Raw genomic sequence first — 21,215 nt, forward strand, 5'->3', positions numbered from 1 at the left:
TTCAGGAGGGAAAACAGGCCAGAAGCAAATAAAACACCTTCTACTCTACGATGTCTCAGAACACCAGAACACCAGACACCACCCTCTCATATGAGACTGACTGAGAACACACGCCTCTGATAAGGAGACTGATGACACAAGTAGGAACACCACCCTCTCATATGAGACTGATGACACAAGCCTCTCATATGAGACTGATGACACAAGCCTCTCATATGAGACTGAGGACACAAGCCTCTCATATGAGACTGATGACACAAGCCTCTCATATGAGACTGATGACACAAGCCTCTCATATGAGACTGATGACACAAGCCTCTCATATGAGACTGATGACACAAGCCTCTCATATGAGACTGATGACACAAGCCTCTCATATGAGACTGACTGATGACACAAGCCTCTCATAGGAGACTGATGACACAAGCCTCTCATATGAGACTGAGGACACAAGTAGGGTTGCAAAATTCCCATACGTTTGGGAAACCTTCCGATAATTTCCAACATTTCCATTTTGAAACCCATATGGAAACTTGGGGAATTATCAGAAAGTTTCCCCAAACTTACGGGAAGTCTGCAACCCCAGACACCAGCCTCTCATAGACACTGATAACAGGGACACAGGGTGTCATTAACCTGATGCAACAGCGTTGGCAGGAAGCAGGAGACAGGAAGCAGGAAGTGGTGCGACACCAACGCTGGACCAGAGGGACGTGGCGCTGCTGCATCCAGGGAGCTTCAGTCAGAGATCATTATTACATCTTTGAAAACTATTTTTTAAAAATACAATAAAACAATTCTTTAAAAGAAAATCAAGAAACAAAAAAAAAATCAATCGATTCACAAGACAAAATTAATGAGAACATCAAAAGCAACTGAAACATTTCTTAGCAATCTCACTCATACATCAAAGCATTTGTCTAAATGTGACTAAATCTAATACTGGGGAAGCAACAACAACAACAACAACAACAACAACAACAACAACAACAACAACAGCAGTGGAGGGGTGTCGTCGACAGGCTGGATATTAAACATACTAAAGGATAAAGTCAATAAAATAACCTCTACTACTACTCTCTCGCTCTATCTATCTACAAGGCTGCGCTGTTTCCGCTGCGACCTCTCACCTCAGGAGATCGTCATGGAAACAAAGGGGACAGGAGGTCTCTGTCCACAAGGCAGACTGGGACCGGTTTTATTAACACACTGGGACCAGTTCTATTAACACACTGGGACCAGTTCTATTAACACACTGGGACCAGTTCTATTAACACACTGGGACCAGTTCTATTAACACACTGGGACCAGTTCTATTAACACACGGGGACCAGTTCTATTAACACACTGGGACCAGTTCTATTAACACACTGGGACCAGTTCTATTAACACACTGGGACCAGTTCTATTAACACACTGGGACCAGTTCTATTAACACAAACAAACTGGGCAACACCAGCCTCTCTATGTAAAGGTTGCGGTGACCTTCCCTGTCTGTCTGCTGTGCTGACCGTTAGTCAGCCATGACAGCAGATTGGACAGCCAATAGGGTAACACCTCACATTACAGCTCGAAACGAGTGGGTAATAACATGGTAATAACAGACAGTTACTATAGTAACAAGACAAAGACCTGGTTATTACAAGGTAAGGCGGACGTAGTTTTCACGTGGTGATTTTTTTGCAGGTAAGACGCTGGGTTCTGCATCAGTGAAACCTGCGACTCCACAACTGGACCGCTGCAACAACAACGCAGAGACCAACACCTGATCCACCGTACCTGGTAATAACTTGCAACAACTGCCAAGTTCTTGTGAACAGTAACTAACACTACCATCATGTAATCACCTTGTTACTCCCAGCCCTGGCGTAAAGGGCTTCTGATAAGGGTTAGAGCATCTAGAAATGCTGCTTTTTCCCCAGATGTCTCAACTCTTAGTGAGAGAGAGAGGCATTTAAAAGCCCCTCAGAGAGGCCCCAGTGTGCACACCGTGCCAGAGAGGCCCCAGTGTGTACACCGTGCCAGAGAGTTCCCAGTGTGTACACCGTGCCCAACGCCACTAGGAAGCAGATTAGAGGACAGATACGGAGAAGCGATTAGGAGCGCTCTAGACGCAGTGTTTGCGTTAGCGCTGCAGATAGCAAAGCATGTGACCGAGAAACCCCCAGATAATACAGAATACACAAAAGGCACAAAACTTTGGCAATAACACTTATGGTACAAGCATATACAGGTCGTCTAGATGAGGAAGTTAAAGGTGAGAGAGAGACTGGGCTGATACAGTGTGTGTGTGAGAGGGACAACAATGGAATGCATCGGAACGGAACATCGGAGACAATGGAACATTCTAAAGAATTCACGTGAAAACAGGGCAGCAACGCGCCAAAACTATAAGGGAAAAAAGTACAATTGACCACTCCCCCCCCCCCTCCCTCCCTCCTCGTGTCCCCTCTCCTGTGATTGGACCTCCCGCTACCTCAGGGAATGTCGAAGGCGGAGCTTAACAACAGTGATGCCACATCCCTGCTTAGTCTGTTGAGAAACCCTGGGTTAGCTAACCGGGCGTGGCTGCTAGCTAGCCATGGGAGAAGGCGACAGGTTTGAGTTTCCAACGTTTTTTTATAAAGGCAGACGGACTTCTAACACACGCTACACACGTTAACGCACCTCTCAGACACACAAAGGGAGCTTCCTATAACATCTGCGGTGTTGCATGAGCCAATATCACACTTAGGGTGTCATTCAAGACGTTCAATGTTTGGGGTGATGGTTTGAGCTCTTGATCCACTGCGAGAGTCTGTGGAAGAGACACACTGAGGAAGTCCTCCATCCTGCTGCGGTGTGAAGGCGTTAAACACCTCCTACAGTATGAGGCTGTATGAGAACAACGTTAAAAAGACACATGAACGTCCCACACAGTCCTGTCCAGCCCCCCAGCCTCGCCAAGCCAGGATCAAGGGTCTTCAGGACTCCCTTTGACGGTAAGAGTCATATTCCATTTGGAAGTGCTGCATGAGATGGGGGGGGGGGCCTGAACAGGATTCTGGGAAATGAAGTCATGTTCGTGGGAGAGGAACCAGAGGGGTCGGGTTCTGCTGTGGTGGTGGTGGAGGTGGTGGGCCTAGTGCTGCGTGCAGAGGTGGTCCACAGCAGGCGGGGTCATGGCAGGGTCATGGCGGGGTCATGGCGGGGTCAAGGCTGGGTCAAGGCTGGGTCATGGAGAGGTCATGGAGAGGTCAAGGAGGAGAGGCTATAGGGATCTCTGGATGAGTCACATTCCTGAAACGACAGAAGACGATGTCAACAGTGGGCAGCAGTGCTCACTGGATAAAACGTTTTAATTTGAGGAGAAATGTTGTTCATTTTAAATGCGCTGAAAAAGGTAAAAACAGTCCAAGAAGAATATGATTGGACCAGAGCTCTGTTTAGTCAAACAGTCGTCAGCGTTTTGTGGAAGTTAATGAGACAGTGAGACAGAACACACGTTTACTTCCCTCTCAAACATCGCTAGCTTCCATTTCCCTAAAATAAACGGTCAGATACATTTTTAACATTTACTTACTTACTTACTTTTACTTTTATCCAAAGTGACTTACAATGAGATATTACAGGGACAGTCTCCCTGGAGTAACTGAGGGCTAAGGGCCTTACTCATGGACACACTAGTGGTGGTGTTCCCAGGTCTTACTCAAGGACACACTAGTGGTGGTGTTCCCAGGTCTTACTCAAGGACACACTAGTGGTGGTGTTCCCAGGTCTTACTCAAGGGCACACTAGTGGTGGTGTTCCCAGGTCTTACTCAAGGACACACTAGTGGTGGTGTTCCCAGGTCTTACTCAAGGACACACTAGTGGTGGTGTTCCCAGGTCTTACTCATGGACACACTAGTGGTGGTGTTCCCAGGTCTTACTCAAGGACACACTAGTGGTGGTGTTCCCAGGTCTTACTCAAGGACACACTAGTGGTGGTGTTCCCATGTCTTACTCATGGACACACTAGTGGTGGTGTTCCCAGGTCTTACTCAAGGACACACTAGGGGTGGTGTTCCCAGGTCTTACTCAAGGACACACTAGTGGTGGTGTTCCCAGGTCTTACTCATGGACACACTAGTGGTGGTGTTCCCAGGTCTTACTCAAGGACACACTAGTGGTGGTGTTCCCAGGTCTTACTCATGGACACACTAGTGGTGGTGTTCCCAGGTCTTACTCAAGGACACACTAGTGGTGGTGTTCCCAGGTCTTACTCAAGGACACACTAGTGGTGGTGTTCCCAGGTCTTACTCATGGACACACTAGTGGTGGTGTTCCCAGGTCTTACTCAAGGACACACTAGTGGTGGTGTTCCCAGGTCTTACTCAAGGACACACTAGTGGTGGTGTTCCCAGGTCTTACTCAAGGACACACTAGTGGTGGTGTTCCCAGGTCTTACTCAAGGTCACACTAGTGGTGGTGTTCCCAGGTCTTACTCAAGGACACACTAGTGGTGGTGTTCCCAGGTCTTACTCATGGACACACTAGTGGTGGTGTTGTCAGGTCTTACTCATGGACACACTAGTGGTGGTGTTGTCAGGTCTTACTCAAGGACACACTAGTGGTGGTGTTCCCAGGTCTTACTCAAGGACACACTAGTGGTGGTGTTTCAGGTCTTACTCAAGGACACACTAGTGGTGGTGTTCCCAGGTCTTACTCAAGGACACACTAGTGGTGGTGTTCCCAGGTCTTACTCAAGGACACACTAGTGGTGGTGTTCCCAGGTGTTACTCAAGGACACACTAGTGGTGGTGTTCCCAGGTCTTACTCAAGGACACACTAGTGGTGGTGTTCCCAGGTCTTACTCAAGGACACACTAGTGGTGGTGTCCCCAGGTCTTACTCAAGGGCACACTAGTGGTGGTGTTCCCAGGTCTTACTCAAGGACACACTAGTGTTGGTGTCCCCAGGTCTTACTCAAGGACACACTAGTGGTAGTGTTCCCAGGTCTTACTCAAGGACACACTAGTGGTGGTGTTCCCAGGTCTTACTCAAGGACACACTAGTGGTGGTGTTCCCAGGTCTTACTCAAGGACACACTAGTGGTGGTGTTCCCAGGTCTTACTCAAGGACACACTAGTGGTGGTGTTCCCAGGTCTTACTCAAGGACACACTAGTGGTGGTGTCCCCAGGTCTTACTCAAGGACACACTAGTGGTGGTGTTCCCAGGTGGGACTTGAACTCATGACCTTCTGATCACCAGTCCACCACTAGTACCGTATAAATGGTCAAAATGAGAGATGCACCAATTTCTCCCTGCTTTTGAGAGGAGCTTTGCTAGTTGTTCCTGTAGACTCCCAATCATTGCGCTAAGCTAAGCTAGTTGTTCCTGTAGACTCCCATTCATTGCGCTAAGCTAAGGCGAGTGTTGCACGTACCAGCTATAAGAGGCTTCTCCGTCCGTTGATGCTCTGGCCTTTGGAGCGCATCTGTTCCTGGACCGACCCGGACTGAGGACAACCAGAACACAGGACGTCACTAAGTCAGGTTTATTTATAGAGTAACATTTTACAACAACAAAAACAGCCACCCAAAGAAACAACAGATAAAATACACTAAAAACAAGGTGCAATACAAAATACAAGTGCAGAAATCACTCAAATGACCCCGCCCATGGCTGTTCTGGTGTCAATGACCCCACCCATGGCTGTTCTAGTGTTAATGACCCTCCCCACGGCTGTTCTAGTGTTAATGACCCCACCCATGGCTGTTCTAGTGTTAATGACCCCACCCATGGCTGTTCTGGTGTTAATGACCCCACCCATGGCTGTTCTGGTGTTAATGACCCCACCCATGGCTGTTCTGGTGTTAATGACCCCACCCATGGCTGTTCTGGTGTTAATGACCCCACCCACGGCTGTTCTAGTGTTAATGACCCCACCCACGGCTGTTCTAGTGTTAATGACCCCACCCATGGCTGTTCTAGTGTTAATGACCCCACCCATGGCTGTTCTGGTGTTAATGACCCCACCCATGGCTGTTCTAGTGTTAATGACCCCACCCATGGCTGTTCTAGTGTTAATGACCCCACCCATGGCTGTTCTAGTGTTAATGACCCCACCCATGGCTGTTCTAGTGTTAATGACCCCACCCATGGCTGTTCTAGTGTTAATGACCCCACCCATGGCTGTTCTAGTGTTAATGACCCCACCCACGGCTGTTCTAGTGTTAATGACCCCACCCACAGCTGTTCTAGTGTTAATGACCCCACCCATGGCTGTTCTAGTGTTAATGACCCCACCCACGGCTGTTCTAGTGTTAATGACCCCACCCATGGCTGTTCTAGTGTTAAATTACCCCACCCATGGCTGTTCTAGTGTTAATGACCCCACCCACGGCTGTTCTAGTGTTAATGACCCCACCCATGGCTGTTCTAGTGTTAAATTACCCCACCCATGGCTGTTCTAGTGTTAATTACCCCACCCATGGCTGTTCTAGTGTTAATGACCCCACCCACGGCTGTTCTAGTGTTAATGACCCCACCCAGGGCTGTTCTAGTGTTAATGACCCCACCCATGGCTGTTCTAGTGTTAATGACCCCACCCATGGCTGTTCTAGTGTTAATGACCCCACCCACGGCTGTTCTAGTGTTAATGACCCCACCCACGGCTGTTCTAGTGTTAATGACCCCGCCCACGGCTGTTCTAGTGTTAATGACCCCACCCATGGCTGTTCTAGTGTTAATGACCCCACCCATGGCTGTTCTAGTGTTAATGACCCCACCCATGGCTGTTCTAGTAAAAACAAATGTTCTATCTTTGCACTCGATCAAATTTCAGGACCCTCCTTTCATGACTTTTCCTAGATATGTGCGTTCTACCACCCCAGTATCCTTACATGTTCAACATCACATCAGGATAAGCTAGTATGAAGATATTTTGCAGTTTTTCTGTGTAGGAGGCAGGCTAATTTACAAGACGGCCAACTAGTGGTCGTTGTGTGTAAATAGCAGCTTGAGCATTGTAAAGAGGGGGCGGCTCTTATAGTAGGTAAAAAGGCACGGCTGTTCTAGTGTTAACAGTGTTCAGTACATTTCAACACTGGAGGTTAAAACAGGACCAGGCCTGGGGGCGTGTTTCCTCTGTGGTCCTCTGACATGTCGTCTGCTACGCTTCCTGCTTCCTGATCACATGACGCTGATGTCATCACACTCATTCTGTGAGAATCCCAGAATCCCCCGTTAGCAGCTGCAGGATGACTGAATGATGGACGACCACTGATGCAGCAGAGCTTTTAACACAGACGTGTCGTGATGTCGTATCATTATGTAATTAATTGGCATCATAAGAGATGGTGGTGTGTGTGTGTGTGTGTGTGTGTGTGTGTGTGTGTGTGTGTGTGTGGTGTGATAAGACATGGTGGTGTGTGTGTGTGTGCGTGCGTGGTGTGATAAGACATGGTGGTGTGTGTGTGTGTGTGTGTGTGTGTGTGTGTGTGTGTGTGTGTGTGTGTGTGTGTGTGATAAGACATGGCCAGTGGGGTGTTTGCCCTCGTCCAGAGCGTTGACTCCATCAATGGGCCTTTGTGTTGCTATCTGGACATGGCTCTGGAGCCTACACACTACACACTGCACCCTACACCCTACACTGCACCCTACACCCTGCCCCCTACACCCTACACTGCACCCTACACCCTACACCCTACACCCTACACCCTGCACCCTACACCCTGCACCCTACACCCTACACCCTACACCCTGCACCCTACACCCTACACCCTGCCCCCTACACCCTACACCCTACACCCTGCACCCTACACCCTGCACCCTGCCCCCTACACCCTACACTGCACCCTACACCCTACACCCTACACCCTGCACCCTACACCCTACACTGCACCCTACACCCTACACCCTGCACCCTGCACCCTACACTGCACCCTACACCCTACACCCTACACCCTGCACCCTACACCCTACACTGCACCCTACACCCTACACCCTACACCCTGCACCCTGCACCCTACCCCCTACGCACTACACCCTACACCCTGCCCCCTACACACTACACACTACACCATCCAACGGCTTCATGTTTTATACACATCTTTTCCCCATTCATTCAGTCATTATTATTAGTCGTTATGAAACATGACACAGTATGACAGAATGAAACATGACACAGTATGACTGAGAATGTCCCACCCTCGAAACTCAAAGGCTTGGGTGACCGTGCTTTCTCACCAGCTGCACCCCGCCTCTGGAACTCTCTCCCTCAGCCACACATAGGGCTTTCACACCGGCAAAGAACCGTGCCGGTTCGCGTTCGCGTTCGGAAACCTCCGACCGTTGGCGCTGTCTGGCGAATGAGCCTGCGTTCATCATACCAGTGTATCGTTCGCCAGACAGCGCCAACGTTCGAAGGTTTCCGAACGCGAACGCGAACCGGCACGGTTCTTTGCCGGTGTGAAAGCCCTATGAGAGACTCACCCTCACTCTCCACTTTTAAATCCCACCTCAAAACCTACCTGTTCTCCCACGCATACAACCTCCCCTACCCCTAACCCTCCCCTACCCCTAACCCTGCCACCCCCCTCCCCCCCCTGGTCATTGTTTCTGTGTTTCCCATATTGTTAGTGTCTTTGAGCCCCGGAAAAGCACTATATAAATACAATGAATTATTATTAATTATTATGAAACATGACAGTATGACAGTATGACAGTATGACAGTATTAGAGGCAGTCACGTACCGGGGGCAGGCCTTCTGCCATCTCTCCAGAGCCGATGTGTGTGAGGTGCATGAAGTTGGTGGGCTCCCCGATCATGCTGCGGTCGATCTTCCTCCGCTTCTTCTTCTGAAACAAGAGACAGACAGACACACAGACGTCAGCGACCCCTCACCCAAACACACCCTGACAGACAACGACCTCTGACCCAGACAGGCAGACAGGAGTGACCTCCCCCAGCCTCCCGTGTTTTAGCTCCCCCAGCCTCCCCTGGCTAACCCTAACCGCTAAGGAACCGTCCCGGTTCGTGTTCGCGAACCAAGTCTGGAACCGGCTAGCGCTGGTTCATCATTCTCTCTATCTTCCTCACATGCTCAGCAAACACACACACACACACACGCACACGCACACGCACACGCACACGCACACGCACACACGCACACGCACACAGACACGCACAAACGTGAGCCATTTCCAGTAATGGAGCAGTTGGTTAGTAAGAGAACGCGTGTAGAAAGTGTCTTGTGTTTTGTTTCATAGAAAGTAGTGTTTATTTCAGATACTGTAGTGGAAGATATGATCCTCATGTCCAGTGAAGTAGCTGCCATCTAGTTGTGACATTTTTGTTCATCCCGCCCCTTCATCACCCAGCGTTGATGACGCGGATGGTTCTGGTTACACTGGTATGAACCCTGATGGTTCTGGTTCCACTGGTATGAACCCTGATGGTTTTGGTTACACTGGTATGAACCCTGATGGTTCTGGTTACACTGGTATGAACCCTGATGGTTCTGGTTACACTGGTATGAACCCTGATGGTTCTGGTTACACTGGTATGAACCCTGATGGTTCTGGTTACACTGGTATGAACCCTGATGGTTTTGGTTACACTGGTATGAACCCTGATGGTTCTGGTTACACTGGTATGAACCCTGATGGTTCTGGTTACACTGGTATGAACCCTGATGGTTCTGGTTACACTGGTATGAACCCTGATGGTTCTGGTTACACTGGTATGAACCCTGATGGTTCTGGTTACACTGGTATGAACCCTGATGGTTCTGGTTACACTGGTATGAACCCTGATGGTTCTGGTTACACTGGTATGAACCCTGATGGTTCTGGTTACACTGGTATGAACCCTGATGGTTCTGGTTACATTGGTATGAACGTGGGCTGGTTCACCAGACAGAACCAAGGTTCACCAGACAGACAGACAGCACCAAGGTTCACCAGACAGACAGACAGACTGACAGACAGACAGCACCAAGGTTCGGAGGTTCCAGAGCAGGAACAGGAAGGGTTCCTTGGCGGTGTGAAAGGCCTATCAGTGACCTGTGTTGACAGAGTGAAACAGTGACAGCAGCAGAGAGGTAACCCCTCTGGAAACACCAGAACATGTGAAGGTTACACGTCTGTTGTTCAAGGTTGTCATAGCAACGTAACGATGGAAGAAGTAGTCCATTGTTCCCAAACCCCAGCAGTGCAATCACAACAACACACTCACACACACACACACACACACACACACTCTCACACACACACACACACACACACACACACAATCACAACAACACACTCACACACACACACACACACACACAATCACAACAACACACTCACACACACACACACAATCACAACAACACACTCACACACACACACACAATCACAACAACACACTCACACACACACACACACACACACACACAATCACAACAACACACTCACACACACACACACACACACAATCACAACAACAACACACTCACACACACACACACACACACACACACACACACACACACAATCACAACAACACACTCACAAAATTACCGTAGTAGCTTTCAGACAGCTCTGTACAAATCACACACACACAGACACAGACACACGGACACGGACACACACACACACACACACACACACACACACACACACACACACACACACACACTCTCTCTATGAGATCATCTGGTGATGTGTTGCTGCATGTCTACATGAGGGTTGGACGCAGGAATTTCTCATTCCATTCATTACACTGAGCCCGTCCTCTGATTTCTACTTCCCCCAGCCTCCCCTGGTGTTCTACCTCCCCCAGCCTCCCCTGGTGTTCTACCTCCCCCAGCCTCCCCTGGTGTTCTACCTCCCCCAGCCTCCCCTGGTGTTCTACCTCCCCCAGCCTCCCCTGGTGTTCTACCTCCCCTAGCCTCCCCATGTGTTCTACCTCCCCCAGCCTCCCCTGGTTGGGCGGTAAAAAAAAAAAAAAAAAAAAAAAAGTTCTTCTTCTAGCACGACGACTGCCAATGGCCGCTGGCCTGAGCTAGATGACTCTTCCTGCCAAAAACGTAACATGTAAATGTAACATTCCCACGGTGAGCTTTCCAACACCTTCATAACATTCCTGCTCCGTCAACATCATCAGTTAATCTGCCAAGTCAAGAGCTGTTTATGACGCCATTCTCTAACATCGTCATTAGATGACTAAAAAACTGACTGACGTCTAACGCCGGTTGTCATAGCAACGAGGGGAGTGTCTACGCCGGTTGTCATAGCAACGAGGGGACCGGATTACCGCCCAGGTCTCACAGTCCCGGTGAGTAAGACGGCGTCTCCATGACGACGACCCCGCCGCCCTTTCACGGCGTCACCTTCGCACAGGGAAGTGACGCACACGCCGACCTGTCAGAGTGTGACTGGACCTGGGGAGGCTGGGGGAGGTAGAAATCGGAGGCTGGGCTCATTGTGACACATGTAAAGTAATGCTTCAGGTTCCTGGGTGTCCACATCTCCTGGGGTCGGTTGCACCACTTCTTACTAAGTACAAACTAACCCTAGTTATAGCGTAAGTTAACCCTAGTTATAGCGTAAGTTAACCCTAGTTATAGCGTAAGTATTTACTAAATCAATATTTAGTCACTACTAAACTTGAATGGGTTGCACCAAGCACACTAGTTATGACGTAGAGCTTAGTAACTACTAAATATTTATACATACCCTAGGGTGGTGTAAGTTATAACTTAGTTGTTACTAAGAAAACATTAGCCAATCAGCGAGCAAGGCAAAACCCTCCGTTTTTAAATCCTCAATTTTGGCCGCCATTGGCTAAAAGCTGTAATTTGGCTCTACAAGTGTTAATATGTCATTTTATGACGTTTTTATATGTTTTCAGGCGAGAAAGTAACCATATATATTCACAAAATGTATCCGGTTTATCGAAATAACCCGTTTATATATCTGATCTGACGTTTTTTCCCCCACTTCTGTGGGAAACTTCGCTAGCAACATTACGTTGCTAAGATACCTTACTTTATCTCCGCTGAGGTAACGATGGTAAGCTCTACTCGTGTTGCTAGCGAAGTTTCCCACAGAAGTGGGGAAATAAACGAGGATTTTTTTTAGATTTTTTTCAAAATTGAGGATTTAAAAATGGAGGGTTTTGCTTTGCTCGCTGATTGGTTTTATGTGACAATGTCTTTTTAGTAACAACTTGCGCATTAGGCTACTAAGTATTTACTAGCTAAGATTGACAAACGATTGGCGTGGTGCAACCGAAATTAGTAAACAACTAGTTTGAAACTAGCTAGTAACTACTAGGGGTTTAGTAACCACTAAATGCCTACACTTAGTAATGATTTACGCCAAATTGGTGCAACCCAGGCCAGGCCCCTCAGCTCCTCACCCTGGTCTCTAAAGGCCCAGCAGCGTCTAAACTTCCTGAGGAAACTGAAGAAAGCCCAACTGTCTCCCTGGGGCCTGGTCAACTCTGTCTGTCTCCCTGATCCTGGTCAACTCTGTCTGTCTCTCTGATCCTGGTCAACTCTGTCTGTCTCTCTGATCCTGGTCAACTCTGTCTGTCTCTCTGATCCTGGTCAACTCTGTCTGTCTCTCTGATCCTGGTCAACTCTGTCTGTCTCTCTGAGCCTGGTCAACTCTGTCTGTCTCTCTGATCCTGGTCAACTCTGTCTGTCTCTCTGGTCCTGGTCAACTCTGTCTGTCTCTCTGATCCTGGTCAACTCTGTCTGTCTCTCTGGTCCTGGTCAACTCTAGCGGTAGAGCATCCTGGCAGCTGCTCTGTCTCTGACCGGACGGCCCTGGAACAGGGGTGGTGAGAACCGCCCTGACATCACCCAACTCCCTGCCATCCAGGGCCTTCAGGAGAAGCGGGTGTATCTGTCCATCTGTCCATACTTTTATGGCGATATACCTCCTACTGGACCCTGGTTAAACCTCCTAATGGACCCTGGTTAAACCTCCTACTGGACCCTGGTTAAACCTACTGGACCCTCCTCCTGGAACCTAGTTAAACCTCCTACTGGACCCTGGTTAAACCTCCTAATGGACCCTGGTTAAACCTCCTACTGGACCCTGGTTAAACCTACTGGACCCTCCTCCTGGAACCTAGTTAAACCTCCTACTGGACCCTGGTTAAACCTCCTACTGGACCCTGGTTAAACCTCCTACTGGACCCTGGTTAAACCTCCTACTGGACCCTGGTTAAACTTCCTACTGGACCCTGGTTAAACTTCCTACTGGACCCTGGTTAAACCTCCTACTGGACCCTGGTTAAACCTCCTGGACCCCGGTTAAACTTCCTACTGGACCCTGGTTAAACCTCCTCCTGGACCCTGGTTAAACCTCCTACTGGACCCTGGTTAAACTTCCTCCTGGACCCTGGTTAAACCTCCTACTGGACCATGGTTAAACCTCCTACTGGACCCTGGTTAAACCTCCTGGACCCTGGTTAAACCTCCTGGACCCTGGTTAAACCTCCTCCTGGACCCTGGTTAAACCACCTACTGGACCCTGGTTAAACCTCCTCCGGGACCCTGGTTAAACTTCCTCCTGGACCCTGGTTAAACCTCCTACTGGACCCTGGTTAAACCTCCTACTGGACCCTGGTTAAACCTCCTCCTGGACCCTGGTTAAACCTCCTCCTGGACCCTGGTTAAACCTCCTCCTGGACCCTGGTTAAACCTCCTACTGGACCCTGGTTAAACCTCCTACTGGACCCTGGTTAAACCTCCTCCTGGACCCTGGTTAAACCTCCTACTGGACCCTGGTTAAACCTCCTCCTGGACCCTGGTTAAACCTCCTCCTGGACCCTGGTTAAACCTCCTCCTGGACCCTGGTTAAACCTCCTACTGGACCCTGGTTAAACCTACTGGACCCTGGTTAAACCTCCTCCTGGACCCTGGTTAAACCTCCTACTGGACCCTGGTTAAACCTCCTACTGGACCCTGGTTAAACCTCCTCCTGGACCCTGGTTAAACCTCCTCCTGGACCCTGGTTAAACCTCCTCCTGGACCCTGGTTAAACCTCCTACTGGACCCTGGTTAAACCTCCTACTGGACCCTGGTTAAACCTCCTCCTGGACCCTGGTTAAACCTCCTACTGGACCCTGGTTAAACCTCCTCCTGGACCCTGGTTAAACCTCCTCCTGGACCCTGGTTAAACCTCCTCCTGGACCCTGGTTAAACCTCCTACTGGACCCTGGTTAAACCTACTGGACCCTGGTTAAACCTCCTCCTGGACCCTGGTTAAACCTCCTACTGGACCCTGGTTAAACCTCCTACTGGACCCTAGTTAAACCTCCTCCTGGACCCTGGTTAAACCTCCTCCTGGACCCTGGTTAAACCTCCTCCTGGACCCTGGTTAAACCTCCTACTAGACCCTGGTTAAACCTCCTCCTGGACCCTGGTTAAACCTCCTACTGGACCCTGGTTAAACCTCCTACTGGACCCTAGTTAAACCTCCTCCTGGACCCTGGTTAAACCTCCTCCTGGACCCTGGTTAAACCTCCTCCTGGACCCTGGTTAAACCTCCTACTGGACCCTGGTTAAACCTCCTCCTGGACCCTGGTTAACCCTCCTACTGGACCCTGGTTAACCCTCCTACTGGACCCTGGTTAAACCTCCTACTGGACCCTGGTTAAACCTACTGGACCCTGGTTAAACCTCCTACTGGACCCTGGTTAAACCTCCTACTGGACCCTGGTTAAACCTCCTACTGGACCCTGGTTAAACCTCCTACTGGACCCTGGTTAAACCTCCTACTGGACCCTGGTTAAACCTCCTCCTGGACCCTGGTTAAACCTACTGGACCCTGGTTAAACCTCCTACTGGACCCTGGTTAAACCTCCTCCTGGACCCTGGTTAAACCTCCTACTGGACCCTGGTTAAACCTCCTACTGGACCCTGGTTAAACCTCCTACTGGACCCTGGTTAAACCTACTGGACCCTGGTTAAACCTCCTACTGGACCCTGGTTAAACCTCCTACTGGACCCTGGTTAAACCTCCTCCTGGACCCTGGTTAAACCTCCTACTGGACCCTGGTTAAACCTCCTACTGGACCCTGGTTAAACCTCCTACTGGACCCTGGTTAAACCTCCTACTGGACCCTGGTTAAACCTCCTACTGGACCCTGGTTAAACCTCCTGGACCCTGGTTAAACCTCCTCCTGGACCCTGGTTAAACCTCCTACTGGACCCTGGTTAAACCTCCTACTGGACCCTGGTCAAACCTCCTACTGGACCCTGGTCAAACCTCCTACTGGACCCTGGTTAAACCTCCTACTGGACCCTGGTTAAACCTCCTCCTGGACCCTGGTTAAACCTCCTCCTGGACCCTGGTTAAACCTCCTACTGGACCCTGGTTAAACCTCCTACTGGACCCTGGTTAAACCTCCTACTGGACCCTGGTTAAACCTCCTCCTGGACCCTGGTTAAACCTCCTACTGGACCCTGGTTAAACCTCCTCCTGGACCCTGGTTAAACCCCCCCCGGACTAGAAACACTCTTCATGGAGACGCTGAGAGAAATCATCGCTAACTAAACTGTCACTTGGCAGCGTTCAGTGAAATTAGAAATTACTGTAGCTTATTTTTTCTGATACTTTCCGACTTGTGGATTTTCACCAAAAGATAAAGATGTGGGGTGTAGTGAAGTGATATCAAGCACCAAAAGGGCTCGTCGTAAGCTTGTTAACTTCAAAACACTCACATTTATAGACGTCACGTAAACATGCATAAACACACACAAACACACAGGGAACACATTCCGCAAGACTCATCAGACTTTCCACAACAACAAACACAGACACCCTGACAACAGCGACAACAGACAGTGATGATCTGGGAGCGCAAGATAGGAGTAGGTCCACTGTCCAACCGTCCACCAAACCACCGTGTCCTCCACATCCTCCACATCCTCCACAACCTAGATAAGGAAGTCAACAAATCGCCCAGTTTTATGACACAGCTCGACGAGCCTCCCTACAACGCCTTACTACTACGTTCTACTACCGTAGATAAACATAAACAACGACACTGCAGGTGTGTAGACTCCGATCCTCGTCCATTGTTCCCCTCACTGTCCCACCCTCAAAACTCAAAGGCTTCGGTCACCGTGCCTTTTCACGAGCTGCCTCACCCCGCCTCTGGAACTCTCTCCCTCAGCCACTCACCCTCACTCTCCACTTTTTAATCCCACCTCCAAACCTACCTGTTCTCCCACGCATACAACCTCCCCTACCCCTAACCCTGCCACCCCCCCTCCCTCCCCTGGACATTGCTGTGTTAATTGTTCCCTGTGCGTGTTCGTTAACTCTGTGTTCTATGTGCTGATGTTATCTGTTGCTTGTTGTTTCTGTGTCTTCTTTTTTTTCCATATAGTCAGCGTCTTTGAGCCTCGGGAAAGCGCGATATAAATACAATGAATTATTATTATGACTATTATTAGACGTGTCACTGTGGGCAGCTGTGTAGACCCGACAGACAGACAGACAGACAGACAGACAGGCAGACAGGCAGACAGACAGGCAGGCAGACAGACAGGCAGACAGACAGGCAGACAGACAGACAGACAAAGCGCTGACCGAACGTCCCGCCTGAGCAGAGCTCGCTCCGTCCCACGATGACAAACACCCGTCCCTCCTCCTCCTCCTCCTCTGCCCTCCTCCTCCTCTGCCCTCCTCCCTCTCCTCCTCCTCCTCCTCTGCCCTCCTCCTCCTCCTCCTCCTCTGCCCTCCCAGACGCCGCATTTAAACCCTCGAGGCTTCCAGTGTGTGTTTATAAAAAGCCGGCGTCTCTGTATATTGTGTTCCCCCCACAATAGAACAAACAAGGGCCCTAAAAATAAAGAGGGAGGAAGGAGGGAGGGAGGGAGGGAGGAGGTAGGTAGGGAGGGAGGGAGGGGGGGGGAGGAAGCAGGAGAGAGGAGGGAGGGAGGGAGGAGGAGAGAGGAGGGAGGAGGTAGGTAGGGAGGGAGGGAGGGGGGGGGAGGAAGCAGGAGAGAGGAGGGAGGGAGGGAGGAGGAGAGAGGAGGGAGGAGGTAGGTAGGGAGGGAGGGGGGGGGAGGGAGGGAGGGAGGGGGAGGAGGGGGGAGGAGGTAGGTAGGGAGGGAGGGGGGGGGAGGAAGGAGGAGGGAGGGAGGGAGGGAGGGGGGGGAGGAAGGAGGAGAGAGGAGGGAGGGAAGGAGGGGGGGAGGAAGGAGGAGAGAGGAGGGAGGAGGTAGGTAGGGAGGGAGGGAGGGGGGGCAGAGGAAGGAGGAGAGAGGAGGGAGGAGGTAGGTAGGGAGGGAGGGAGGGGGGGAGGGAGGGAGGGGAGGAAGGAGGAGAGAGGAGGGAGGGAGGTAGGGAGGGAGGGGGGGAGGAAAGAGGGGAAGGGGCCGTCCCAGAGTGCCCCAGGGCCAGGCCTCTTCCTCTCCTCAGCCCCTGGGCTCATTGTTGACCAGCGGGAACGGGACAAAGACCACCGTTACGTAACTCTCCCAGTGAGGCCAGGGCCAGGAGCAGAGGGAGGGAGGGAGGGAGGCCAGGGCCAGGAGCAGAGGGAGGGAGGCCAGGGCCAGGAGCAGAGGGAGGGAGGGTCGCCCAGTGAGGCCAGGGCCAGGAGCAGAGGGAGGGAGGGAGGGAGGCCAGGGCCAGGAGCAGAGGGAGGGAGGGTCGCCCAGTGAGGCCAGGGCCAGGAGCAGAGGGAGGGAGGGGCGCCAGTGGGAACCGCCCAGTGAGGCCAGGGCCAGGAACAGAGGGAGGGAGGGAGGGAGGCCAGGGCCAGGAGCAGAGGGAGGGAGGGAGGGAGGCCAGGGCCAGGAGCAGAGGGAGGGAGGGAGGGAGGCCAGGGCCAGGAGCAGAGGGAGGGAGGCCAGGGCCAGGAGCAGAGGGAGGGAGGGAGGGAGGGAGGCCAGGGCCAGGAGCAGAGGGAGGGAGGGTCGCCCAGTGAGGCCAGGGCCAGGAGCAGAGGGAGGGAGGGTCTCCCAGTGAGGCCAGGGCCAGGAGCAGAGGGAGGGAGGCTCGCCCAGTGAGGCCAGGGCCAGGAGCAGAGGGAGGGAGGCTCGCCCAGTGAGGCCAGGGCCAGGAGCAGAGGGAGGGAGGGTCTCCCAGTGAGGCCAGGGCCAGGAGCAGAGGGAGGGAGGGCCGCCAGTGGGAACCGCCCTAGTGAGGTCAAAGGTCAGCGCTGGAGAGCGAAGGGACGCTCCTCTACTCTACTCTACAGGGAAGAGATATGAAAATATCTGATCGCCCCTCAGATAGACGGTTGAAGGTTGTAGTGTTGCAGGTCAAAGGTCAGGGGTCAGCCTGCCTCATTAGTTCCATGTTTTAACGTTCAACTGAGGTAACTTAACTGTTACAGCTTACGTTCTTATGAAGACGCCCAAATTATTCTGCGAAACACATCGATCAAAGGTCGTTACGGTCGTTAAGGAGTTATGAATGAATGAATGAATGGTCTTTATTGTCATTAATACAGTACAGGTACCAAACAACGAAATGTAGGAGGGGGGGCTCCCCTGGTGCTTGGAAAAAAGACTAAAAACAAGAAGGGAAAAGAGCTGGTTTACATAAATAAAGGCTATGTACACTATCCACTATACTATACTATACAATAAAACACTGTGCTGTACTCTATGCTATGCTATAAATATCCTAACATTTCCTATATCTGAACCGTATGTACACAAGGGTTGTCATATTGCACATAGTGTTGTTGCACATTCATTAAAGTGTCGCAGTTTGCAGGTTTTTGAAATGTTCACAGTTGTATTTCAATATCGCACTTATGTTTACAATCTAGTAGCTGCCATCAAATTGTCTAGATTGTCCAGGGCCTAGAACCTAGGTCTTTGCTGTGTTCAGGGCCTGAATGGCCCTAGGGTAGAAGCTGAGCTTCAGTCTATTTGTCCGTGCGAACATGGTCCTGAACCGCCTGCCTGAGTGCAGCCGAACAAAGTGTTAAACAAAGTTAAACTGCTCGTATGCTCAGGGTCTTTAACCCTCGCATCGCCAGCAAATTACAACAATGGCACACTTTCAATTCTCCTTCAGGGATGTCTCATAACGTCGTGGATGCCCCTGGACTGTAGAGCTGTAAACTGTGACCCGTTCAAGATATCAGCCTGTAAGTGATCACAGATGGGAGTCAGAAAAACACCATAAATAAGAATGGCGGCTGCCAACAGAGTTATTGAAGTCTGACGCATTAAAAAGGTTCCCCCGCTTTAAATCGTCTTGGCGCGGCGTCTAGCAGCGTACGGAGGTGGTCTTCAGGCCGCGGTTCTCTCTTGGCCGTTCCAGTACGGTTTTAAGACCTGCGATTAGGCAGCTGTGCGGAGCTCTGGTACCCATAAACCCCTGAGAAGTTATTATGTTGGTACTAACAGCCAGAAAGACGTTGGTGTCGAGGTCTAGTGTGTGGTCAGAGCTGGCTTGTTTGTCTGCGATGATCAAAGTCTACGTTTGGCAACAACAACACCACCACCGCCGCACGGACCTTTGAGCCAGAGGAAAAGGCCTCAAAACACACAGAGGAGGGAGGTCAACCACCACGGTAGAGCAGGCTTAGCTGGGGCATTAAACCTGCCCCACGGGGGGGAAACAGCTCAAGGCATTTTATACCTCTACGATGCCTCAGTGGTGTTGCGGTTAGAGTGTCGTCCAACCTGAGATTGGGAGGTTGTGAGTTCGATCCCCGGCCGAGTCGTACCACCAAAGACTATAAACATGGTACCTGATGCCTCCCTGCTTGGCACTCAGCATTAAGGGTTGGATTGGGGGGGGGGGGTAAGACCCTGCGACATACCAGCGTCATGTCCAGGGGGTGTACTTGTACATCAAGCCGCCTCACGCTACGGAAACAGGAGATAGGCTCCTGCCCCCTAAGGGCGGTTAGGCTCGAGAACCATCGGTTCGCAAGGCTACTTCTTTTTTCTCCGACACCTTGGGGATTGAATGGCACCCACCTGACCCGGTTAAAAGGCAAAAGAAATGTGTTTGCTGCTCTTGAGTTACAAGTTAACCTCTTATTTAAACTATTTGACTAATTACCGCCTAAAAAAACAGACCCAAACTCACCTGCTTATAACATGATATGATCAGATGCAAAATATATTCCACTTGATAGGTTAACACCTTAACGTTTTTGTGTGGATATGTTCCGATCATAGATGACATACTACACAGAGTTCAGAATGACATACTACACACGACAAGGAGATAAAGTAGACAATCATCTAAATTATATAATCAAACTAAAGCGTTATTATGGGCCTTCCAGCTTAAGCACAGTGAAGCGGCACCAGGCAGCTGGACTCACCGGAGGGGGTTTGGCCACCACACAGCAGCCCATCTTGTGCCAGAACTCGCTCATCCCTGGGCTTCGCCGGTTCAGCACCCTGCTCTCTGTCGCCGCCCTGCAGGCTGGTGAAGGCAGGCTCCCCCTGTGACCCTCAATCTTGGGATAGTCCTGGGGCATCCAGATACACACGCGGAAATCTGATATCCAAAGTCAGCTACGTCCCAAAAACCCCAAAACCCCCCAAAAAGTTCAGGTCCTGGTATTTCCTTAGCCTCCAGAGATCTCTGTCGTTCTTTGACGATCCTCCTCTCGATCCAGTTGGGTTGAAGTCCGTGCTGTGCCTCCTCTCTCTGTGTGTGTAACCTGTTGAGACAGGCAAAGAAACGGTTGATCGAGAGACAAAACAAATGGAAAGTGAACAGTTCTGTGAGTTCTCATGCATCATCATGATTTATCAGTTTCTATATCACGTCAACGCTGGTGTGTGTGATCTTCGGTGGGACGGGTATTTCTTGATGAACCAGAGGAACTCTGGCCAGAGTTTCAGTTGAGGTGGTTTGGTCATCGTGTGATGAGTAACCTCGCCTGAAACCTGAGGACGTGTTAGAGCCTGCCTCAGTGCCTCACAGTGCCTCTCAGTGGTAGAACACTGAGGTAGAACACTGAGGTAGAACACTGAGGTAGAACACTGAGGTAGAACACTGAGGTAGAACACTGAGAGGTAATAGAACAGAGCGTGACGCCAGGGCTCTCTGGCCTGTACTGTGGGAACTCAAGGAAGTAGTTGTGTGTCGTTACCATAAAAGGGTTTGACCAAACTCCTTATCTAGTCACAGGGGGGTTTCAGACAGGCAGGCAGACAGACAGACAGACAGGGACAGACAGGGACAGACAGACAGACAGGGGCAGACAGAATAGACAGGGACAGACAGGGACAGACAGACAGACAGGGA

The 21,215-nt window shown here is 50.7% G+C and overlaps 1 protein-coding gene across 1 annotated transcript in view; it reads right to left on the reverse strand.

Annotated features, from left to right (window-relative positions):
- Positions 1 to 2,452: 2,452 nt before the first annotated feature.
- Positions 2,453 to 21,215, reverse strand: part of cdc42se1 (CDC42 small effector 1) — a 32,169-nt gene continuing 13,406 nt past the window's right edge. The window contains exons 2-5 of the mRNA XM_080532820.1: positions 20,281 to 20,625; positions 8,718 to 8,822; positions 5,407 to 5,478; positions 2,453 to 3,279 (exon numbers count right to left, since the gene is read on the reverse strand). Of these exons, the coding sequence (XP_080388946.1) occupies positions 5,410 to 5,478; positions 8,718 to 8,822; positions 20,281 to 20,439 (333 nt within the window). The 5' untranslated portion in view covers positions 20,440 to 20,625 and the 3' untranslated portion in view covers positions 2,453 to 3,279; positions 5,407 to 5,409. The remainder of the gene's footprint in view (positions 3,280 to 5,406; positions 5,479 to 8,717; positions 8,823 to 20,280; positions 20,626 to 21,215) is intronic.

The sequence above is a fragment of the Nansenia antarctica genome, assembly GCF_963989245.1.
Source record: "Nansenia antarctica genome assembly, chromosome: 5".
Taxonomy (NCBI): domain Eukaryota; kingdom Metazoa; phylum Chordata; class Actinopteri; order Argentiniformes; family Microstomatidae; genus Nansenia; species Nansenia antarctica.